This window comes from Ostrea edulis, chromosome 4 (assembly GCF_947568905.1).
Source record: "Ostrea edulis chromosome 4, xbOstEdul1.1, whole genome shotgun sequence".
NCBI lineage: Eukaryota > Metazoa > Mollusca > Bivalvia > Ostreida > Ostreidae > Ostrea > Ostrea edulis.
Window position 1 is genome coordinate 65,809,546 of NC_079167.1, and position 10,771 is coordinate 65,820,316.

The following is a 10,771-nucleotide window of genomic DNA, read 5'->3' on the forward strand; positions in this document are numbered from 1 at the left end:
TTTTAAGGTGTTCAACGTATAACGAAAAAAGATAAGATTGAACATTTTGAATGCTTATTGTGAAACAACTGATGAAAGTGAAATGGATCAAATTCACACGAGAGGTTGATCCTTTTTGCACTTGAAACCTTTTGGAAGAGTTATCAGTCTTGACAAAAATAGGGAAAACCAACTTCTTAAAAATATCTTGTAAATGATTATTTTCATTTCATATTTTTATAAAGAGGGATTTGAGTCGTCAATTCGAACCCTATTGCTTTAGTAATAATAATCTTTACAAGTTATGTATTTGGTCTTCATTTATTATAAAAATAAATCAAGCATGTCAACAGGTTGATGTTGAATCTCTGTAAATTCTTACTGAAAGATTTGCACTAAAGTAAAAAACAATTTCTCTTTAAAAATATTTTAATAAAACATGCTCTTTCCATAGACTTCAAAATAAAATTAAAGGCAATATAAATCAAGCCACAATCAAAATGTTGTCAATTCCTAGGGTGGATTATTCTTATTTGATACTAAACCCTCCAAAATGATCCCACGATTACAAAAATAACAACATCCATTTATCATATGAAATATGATCGTTACACGTTAAATACCTTCATATCTTAATACAATACAACAAATGGAGACCAACACCCTGAGGTGAAGGATGTGGCCAACTCCAATTTAGTGGACCCCAAGTTATTCAGTATGGTCCATAAAATTAACATAAAACTTGTATTCCAACCAAGTACCACTACTGAAGTGTTAGTATAAATAAATTCTTGTCTTCAAATCAGCTGTTTACCAAGAGGTCCTATATAGGCCTCAATAATCAACTGAATCTTACTGAGAAATGGATCCAATAAATTTTGGATTCCTCTAATCATACTTTGGACCCATATGTTGCAGCCTTGCCTTGTCAAAAACGAGGTACGGCTTGAGAAAATGTGAAAATTGTATTTTCTGTAAATGTTTGGTATCAATTGAATCAACATTACCCTTGTCTTCTGAAGATTTCAAGCAAAATATGCTATTGTGGTCACATCCTGGTCCCCAAGTTTATGATTTAAAAGAAGAACAATATAACCTACACTAAATAAATTCCTCAAGAAAGTTTCGTGATTTCTCACCAAATGGTTTCAACACAATTTACCGTAATTATTTCCCTTTAAAGAACCTTCAATAGAGCAAAATTTTAATCCCCTTTAGCAAATGAATTACTTTGTGCCATTGTGGTCTATCTATCGATGTTGAAAATGTTACTAAAGTTCAGCTACACAATATAGCAAACTGAAAGTAGTGGAAACAAGAATTCTGTTCAATGCTTTTAGAACACCTTTCATACTGAAATATACCTGTTGAGAGCCACAGCATTATTCAGACAGTACGATTTAGCATGCTTATAATAGTCTTGTACTGCAGACAGGATGGGGAAATGTCACAGCTAATGTTAATCTCTGCTGTCAATCATCCAATCAATAGATAGTATTTCAAAAAGAAGGGGAGGAAGTACTCTGAAAACAACAGCCACCAATATTGATTGGGAGTGACCCAACTCCAGCACAGATCGGGCACTTGCAGAATGTCAACATGTTTATGTAGAATCTCTTCCACATCTCCATGGCAAAAGGATAGTTGTTTATATCAGATAGACAATCAATAAGAAAGTTCAAGCTATTTACTGCCACCAGCTTATGCATAAATATAAAACTTGAAAATATTATCTCAATGGCACGTTCTCTAAAACATTGTAACTTTAATAAATAAATAAATCACAAAAATTGGTAAATGCATAAAGAATTCTGGCTGTATGGATGGCATGTTTCTAAAATGCTACACTGTATCTGGAGATTTGTCATTAAAAATCAATATATCTCACTAAACAAACAGACCGGGGTGGAATTTACACACGCGTCACTTGCAGGAATACAGTGGCTTGCCCCAAGACCCACCAACCAGTGTTTATCTATGCAAAGCTCAGTCAATTATTCAAAAACTGATACCTGTATTATCAGTGTACCTGTGAAGATTCATCACTTTCTTTTCTACAAAATTTTATTGAGGGAAAAACATATTCCTGGTAGAGTTGTCTCACTTTCCTTATTCAACATGTGATTCCTAGACAAAAATTCCAGCATTGTCCTATGGACAGAAATGATTATGACATCTAATGTCGTATATCAGATATGACAAAAATACATGTTTTATGTCTCTTTCCTTGTTTCGACCCTTGTTTACTCTTGGAAGATTTTTCGACCCTGTAAACAACAACCGTGACAAATCAAACAGTTATAGGAAAACAGCAGAACTAGATTACAGATACAATAGATTTTTTAAATTCATTTCCATGTTGCAAAATCACTGACTATGTTTGCTTAGAGAATATACACTTGTACCCCCTTTTGTCACAGGAATCGCTGACCTACATTTACTCAGACAGCAATCCTGATTATGTATCCTAACGTTTAAAACCTCTGTCACCACCTTTCAATAGGCCTTCAGCTATTGTAGCATCAATAATGGGGAGTCTTCTTCCAAACAAAACAAGCTCAAGAATTTCACTGTCACCACTGGTCAACTTCATTGCTACCCTCTAGACCACACTAACATACTGATTTATGAAAATGTTTTTTACATGACCAATATGATAAAAACCTGAGGAAAGTCTGTAACAGCTACCTGAAATGTACCATATGTATACATGTATATAAAAAAATTTTTTTAAAAATGGTTTGACCAAATGCAACTTGGCTCTGATAATTGAAATAAATACAAATAAAACAGAAAGGAGGGGGGGGGATTACTTACATTATTATAGCATAAAAATCACTGTGAAATTCTAAAAGAGAAAGAACTACGGGCTACGTACTATATGAAACTTTCAATAGATATGTTATATACAGAAATTAAGTACACCTGTGTATAAATCTACCTCTTACTTTACAAAGTCACAGTCCCATAAGTGTTTCTACCTCCTACTTTACACAGTCACAGTCCCATAAGGGTTAAGTCAAGTTTTTTTTTTTGAAAACTTCAATGATTTTCCACTAGCGAACATCTCTCGTAAAAACATGAAGAAGAAAAAATTCAATGCTTGGAAAGACCTAGAAACTTTGGGCTTTGGAATGAAAAAAACAACAACAAAAACAAACAAAAATGCAGGAGCAGTGACCTTGACTTTACGGCTGAGAAAACTGCAACTCTAGGTTATGAGACAACACAAGTTCTTCTATGTGAGCAAAACACACTTTATTGGTGTTGAACATCACTGACAAAAACATCTTGCCAGAAGAAAATTGAATAGATTTACATTTATCTGTATTAGAAATCTATTTGTGCTGCATCACCCGTGTTCTGACTTCTATCTCTAATGCAAGAGTGTCACCAGACAAGCACATGTCTTCATGCGTAAGACAAACACTATGACCTTGATCCATACTTCTAATACTCTCTTCACAGAGACACAAAATACAAGAAATCAGAAATACAGGTGAAAAAAACTTATTTGTGAATGTGAAATTTTTTAACCTCTTTTCCTAGTGTGTCATAGGGACCTATATTAAATCGTGTTCACCTTCCAACAATGGGAGGAGCACAACAGGATGGAGTCCACAAAGAAAGTTAGCTGGTGACAATTAAGATGGGAGATGGGTACACCTTACTTCAGAATTCAAACACATAAACATAAACAACAACATCCACAATCGCAAACGTTCACGACTGACAACAGTCTTTTTATGTCGACATAAATGTTTTAAAATGTTAAAGCTTTAAAGTAAGACTACATCTAATTTTATTTCATATAAAACGATCATGCCTAATGCAGTTTCACATCATTTGTCTCGTAAGTTTTACAGAGGTTTGGAATTTACAACATCAGAACTAATGCAATTTATCAATTTTAATCCAATTTAATTTTTAAAATACTAACTTCTATATCCAAATAACAAACCTAGCAAGACAATATAATCTTTAAGATGTCACATTTTGGAGTCTTACACATTTACTAGACGATATTGAGAATAACTACTGAGATGTGTTGGGCTTCTTTGATACATTAAACTTTCACAAAAGCACAAGTGTCGAAAGTTAATAGGCAAAAAGGGCCCTTCATTTAGAGTTCGACCAAAGTAAATGCCTTAAATATATTATATACTTTGAATAACACTGATATTTTTGTACGAGTGTTCATTCCTATTCACATTTCTGGACCCAAAAAGACCCATTTCCACCAAAATCAGCCTGACAAATCCTTGGAATTTTATCGTAAGTGACTATGTTTGTATATATATTGGCATGGTGGTGTCAAAATTCTCTTGCAATAATCTACAGAACCCTACTTCAGCACATGTAAAGTCTGTTTATTGCATTTTATTCTGAATACAAGGCAAACCATCCCATCTGACTCAGCATGGAACTATTCAAAAGTACAGTCTCTCAGTAATCTTTAAACATGGACTATTGTGGCAAGACTGCAGAAACCTATATATTATTCACTACAGCCTTGAGTCTATTTCTAAATCAAATCAATTGTCTTATTCCACTTATATTGCAACTATGACAATAATGCTCAATAAGATATGTTCCTCACATTTGTTATTTCATAGAACTGTAACCTTCATCTTTGACCTCTAAGTCCACGTTAGTTTTGCTCCAGTGGCCAAATGAATAAAGTGATGACTACAACCTTGGGACTTTTAGATTAGATTAACAAGCTTTTCACACTGCCATCTATTGCTTTTGTTTCAAGTGTTTACCTGACAATGAAATTTCTGTATTGTACCTCATGTACCATTTCCATTGTGGTTTGAGCGAATAAAATGAATGAATGAATAAGTAATACTAGTGTTTAAAAATCAGAAAAATTTCATAATCAATAATCAGTCATAATCAGAAGAACTGTATTGATCAATGATTGATATAATCGGTATTTACATGTAGTTAATAAATACTTATTATTTTTGGGGTTATTTCTATTTAGTTTTATGGATATGTGCAGCATACACACTAGCTGGTATCACTGAATTCCCACTTTTCAATGTGGAGTCCACTCTGACTCTCCCCCGCACATGTCTCGATATAAAAGCGGGATTAACAGTCAGATAAATCTCGGATTAGATATTAATTAGTGTACAGACGACAATTGATTATGAAAAATAGAATCGAAGAGCCAAAAACGATCGACAATCATTTCATCACCAAGTAATGTACTCTATTATATTTGAAATGAAACCACATTTTATTTAAAGAATGTATTGAACAACATTCATCTAAGACCACTTGACCTTAAAATTCACAATAAGCAAAAATATACAGTATAATATGCTTCATCTATCCAAGAAGAGCTCTGTAATGCAGGGCATCCCCTCACAATGAAGGCAATCAGTAAATGCAAGTTTTTTTCTATGAAGTCCTGTAGTGAACTTGACCTTTTGACCTTAAAACCAACAGGGTTCTTTCTCTCTTGATAACAAAGCTACATAAGAAGTATCAAATCAATCGAGCAAAAAAATATATATAAGTGGCTTGTAGAGTGTCCAAAAGGTTTTTCTATTAAGTCCCATGGTGACCTTGACCTTTGACCCACACCCCCAAATCAATAGGGTCTGTCCTTCCTCTCTTGATAATAAAGCTACATGTGAAGAATCAAATCAATACTTTTGATTTCCATCAGTGGAACTCTTCAAATTAAAGGCGCGTAAAGTCATGCTACCGGGACAACGTAAACAAATATGGCATTGAATACGAATTATAATCAACTGCAAAACACAACACTGATCAAAATTCTAAAGTTAAAAGAAATTAATTATTTTAACAAGAAAAAAGACAAACTTATTAAACTATGTGAGGGAGCATAGGAACTGAATTTGCTAAATTTGACCATATAAAGTATCAACTGCAAGAAGAACTGTAAAGGAAAAAACCTATGCACATCCAACATAACGAAATCTTCTTGTAAATGATGAGATTCATATGCTTTTAAAGTTATTCTGTCAGACAATTAGCGCAGGTTCATATGGCATGGACTTTGTAAGTATAAATTGGTACCGTATAAGTTTTACATGTACCCCCCCCCCTTTCCAATATTTGAAAATAAATTACTCATCTGTCAAACTCCAATTTTTTTTTATTTTGAGATGTTTATAACACTAATTAAAACAACTGTTATGTTTCCGAACTTCATCTAAGCTATTTCAAAAATTACATGTCGCTGGAATTCGGATAGAAAACATCGATTTTTGAAAAAAATGTGATGGCGTTCAAAAACACATTAGTCTTATATATTAGTGTTAGATTTTTTAAAAATGTAACTTGACTAATGCCTATTTTACCATGACACCATGTTTTTTTAAAAAATATATATATATTTATAAGGGGGAGGGGCTATCAACGTTTTGCTTATGTCCCGGTAATCTCGCACTTGCTCGCGAGACTTGTTCAATGACGCGAAAGAGTCATCAAAGTGCGATAACTCCGACGAGCTGGTAATAGGAAGTATTAAGCAAGAAATGTGGCTTGTAGAGCATCTAAAGTTCAGTGGTATTACATACACACACAACCTCTGTCCCTTCTACCAATGACCTTAAACTTTAGCCCTATATCTACACCTCTTGCAACCTTTCTTTCAAATGCAAAATTTTCAAAGTTTGTTTGAAATATAGTGATGAAATTATTTTCTATCAAATGATACTGGTAACTAAAGACCTTGGCCTTTGATCCCAAAATCAATAGGCTTATTTCTGTTTAGTAACTCTGTAACAAGCACAAAGCTAAAGAATCAAATGATACTCAATCACACGCCTATTCAGGATCTCAACCTTTAATCTTCTGAACTTAACATCAGCAGGTTCTTTCTCAGCCCACCTTGCTACTCATTAGCAAGGTGAGACGGTAATGTGTGATTCAGTAACAGTGTGTTTGTGTGTGCAACAGTCACACACACTTATATGCACACTCTAACTAGTTACTGTGTAGCAGTGTGTGTGTGCAACAGTCACACACACTTATATACACACTCTAACTAGTTACTGTGTAGCAGTGTGTGCAACAGTCACACACACTTATATGCACACTCTAACTAGTTACTGTGTAGCAGTGTGTGTTTGTGTGTGCAACAGTCACACACACTTATATGCACACTCTAACTAGTTACTGTGTAGCAGCGTGTGTGTGTGCAACAGTCATACACACTTATATACACACTCTAACTAGTTACTGTGTAGCAGTGTGTGTTTGTGTGTGTGGTGTGTATGTGTGTGTGTGTGCAACAGTCACACACACTTATATACACACACTAGTTACCTCGTTCTGTGAAGCTCAGTAGCAGGTTAAATACAAAATTTAGTGCTTATACATAGAATTCAAGCACATTTTGGTTTTCTCCAAGAAAAACTGGGAAATTAAACTGCACTCAGTGAAAACAAACATGCATCTATACAACACAAGAACACTACTCTAGTCAAATCTTTATTCAACTAAAGCTTCATCAACTTGGATTAGTAACTTCTAGGACTTGAAAGAAATGAAATCTCAGTCTTTGGGGTAGTATCTGTGGATTTTTGACAGATTGGCAGTCATGTCTGCTGTCTAGCAGAATAAAATAATAAACAGCCCCTGCCATCTTGTATATAACTGAACACAGAGTATGCAAAGGGGCGTGTCCTTTCAATATTTCAGGCCTTCAAAGTCATCTTGTTTTATATGATACTTAGAGTAAATGAAATCTCCATCATACAGACAAGATACAAGGGGGAGGGGGGAGAGGTGCCATGTGCCTCACTAGAGCTTGGTAGGCATCTTAACAGAAGGGGGAGGAGGTGTCAAACCAAAAACAAAACTTTGTGAATACTTACATGTGCTATACCATTTACCCCGTACCCTGAATTTACAAAGCCCTGGAAAAAAAAGGACACACAATTAGTACAAGATCATTGGGTGAATCATTCTAATACAAAATTTAACTGAGAAAACCATTCAAAGTAGCAAAGCAATACATCTTTCTATAAAATCATGGTTCCATAAAATATTTCCAAAATTGATTTTTATTTAATTAATGATGTCATAGCATTGATTTTAAATTATTAGTCATCAAAACGATCAAGGCAGTAAAAATCCAAAATCTCAACTACAATACATGCAATTCAATATCAAATGATCAAAATTTTGTGGAACAAACCAGAAAAATATGATGTACATTCCCCCCCAAATTTTAAAAGTGTAGTCATAAAATGCTAAAGGCTGTAGGTAAATATGTAAAATTGTTGCGGTTCTTTCCCTCCTCGATCTTTATTGGGTTTTTTTTTTTTTTTTTTTTTTTACATAGTTACAGTTCATGAACTGCCCCATTGCTACACCACCACGCACTAGTAAGCACGTTATAACGTGACTGTACACATGCATAGGCATCCCTCCAGCATTTTTACTGAGGTCTGGAAATTCAACCTTCACATTCAAAGGAGAGAAAAAATGCATATTCCTTCCAATTTGAAAGTTCGTAGCAAAGGCCTACAAGGGAACATTTGGTTCTAAATATAAGACAATTCTTGCAAAGAAAACCAGGTATACAGTGTTGTGGATATAATTCATTGAGTTTAACATGAATACTGTAAACCCTCTGCAAAGTCGTCTGCTTTCCGCTCCTCACTGGCTAGACGCCTACACATGACCCATGTTAAATCAATATTTCTCCCTTTAAATCTGAACTAAAACAGTGTAAACTGTTGAATATATTTATAAGATTTGTCCAAAATATTGTCAATTAAATGTTACATGTTTTAACCTCACTATTAGGAAAAGATTCCTGAACTGGTGCATGTTTCTTAAGAAAAGTATTAATGATAGTATAAGCCATGAAGATGTGTATATTCAAGACTGTTGTATTTCATCAATCATTGTGAAACATCTCTCTATTGTTTCAAAAACAATAATAATTGAAGACACTCCTCTCTGAGTTTAAATCTGTCTACCTTCTTTACGATATACACAATTCATATTTTTGTCATATACACATATATATGAAGGAATGACTAATGTATGTGGGTAAGAAGGTGGAATTCCTGCCAGATGTGAAGAGGTAATTACCACAAGACAATCATTTAAAAAAAAGTATTCAACAAAAAAACAAGGTAATAGAGTATGTGATACAAAGTAAACATCTATAACCATTCTCATTATATTATTGAAGCCTGACTGAAAATCATCTTAGCTACAAGGACACATCCTACCATATATCATGACCAAAAAAAAAAAAAAGACAAAATAAGATGTTTTCCTGCCTGCTTGTGTATTACATGTATGAATCCATCTGCAAGTCAAGAACAAGTAAGGCTGTACACAACCCAATAAGTACAAATAACCCAACTCTATAAAACCTCAGCATTTAAACTGACAAAATCTTAAGGGAAAAAAACATGAATTGCTATCCCTTCCAGCACCATAGGCCTCCTGCACATACACGCTTTCAGCAGGTTTACAGCCGCCTATTGATTTTTAGCCTTAGTCTCTGCTACCACTTTTTTCCTCAATCAAGAATACATCACTAACACTACAACCTGTAAATACTGCTACAAAGACAATATTGACAGTTTCAACGTATTATTCCCCCCCTAAAATGCACACATCTAAAAAAAAAAAAATATCCTATAAGTGACAGAATGTTCAGAAATCCAAAAGTACCCACTCTACTTGAAACTTATCAGTTTCCAAAGCACCCTAAGCAAAACTATGTATCTACTTCTTCAATGTAAAGAATATTAATACTTTTTTTAAAACTCAAAATAGTGTAATTGTAAGTGTGATAAGGTTTCTTTACAATTGTTCACCTACAGAATGCAGAGGCTCTTCACTCTTTGACCAAATAATTTTACTTGGAAGATAACTTGTCAGGTCTCAAGTCTCTCTGCTGACCAGTATTGGGGGGAATGGCGATTTATAAAGCAATCTATTCTATGGAATAATTACTGTTTCTTGTAATAATATTAATTATTTCTCAAAATATTTGCCAGATTGTCACTCATGTTTGACCCAAATTTCATCACATTTTGAATCCATACATAAGATTCCTTCTACAAATGAACTACAGTTCAGACTACTTTCAAACCTGTCCTTGACCTTCCCCCCACCTTATAAATCAACTTTACTGAGGCAGGTGTTCTTACTTAAGTGAGGAAGCTCCTACAGATTGTCTGGCACGGGTTCAGTACAGATCTCTTAGGACTCGAAAATATCAGTTTATACTATGCATGCATACTTGTATGAAACTGTCAACTTTGTGTTTCCCCACTGAATATGTCAAGGTCAAAACAACCTATGCACTTTGTAAACTGAGGCTGCATGTGCAAGCTATTTGTTGATACTAACCAAATTATGGCAAATAAAACTTTCCTGCAACAGTTCCTATCATCATAAGTGTGAATGATTTTGCATGCAAAGTTATTACAAGTCTTGTATTGGTTTTTTAAAGAAAAGGATAGACTAAGTTAAGGTAGCAAGTCAGCAGGGATCCAGGTTAAAATAGGTCCATAGTATCCCTTTCTTGTCATAAGACGCAACTAAATGGGATGGTCCTTTGGATGAGACTGCAAAAACTGAGGTTTCATGTCACAGAAGGTGAGACACAATAAAGATTTTTCCCTGATCAAAGGCTGTAAGCACCGAGCATAGGCCTAAATTTTGCAGCCCTTCACTGGCAATGGTGACGACTCCATATGAGTGAAAAATTCTCGAGTGGGACGTTAAACAAGATACAACAACCAACAAGTCAGCCATACTGCAAACAAATCTT

The 10,771-nt window shown here is 34.4% G+C and overlaps 1 protein-coding gene across 16 annotated transcripts in view; it reads right to left on the reverse strand.

Moving 5' to 3' along the window:
- The window catches only part of LOC125672262 (single-stranded DNA-binding protein 3-like), a 61,545-nt gene that overhangs the window by 34,571 nt on the left and 16,203 nt on the right, over positions 1-10,771 (reverse strand). For all 16 annotated transcript variants that reach the window (XM_048908467.2, XM_048908466.2, XM_048908462.2 and 13 more), the window contains exon 6: positions 7,842-7,883. In XM_048908467.2, the coding sequence (XP_048764424.2) occupies positions 7,842-7,883 (42 nt within the window). The remainder of the gene's footprint in view (positions 1-7,841; positions 7,884-10,771) is intronic.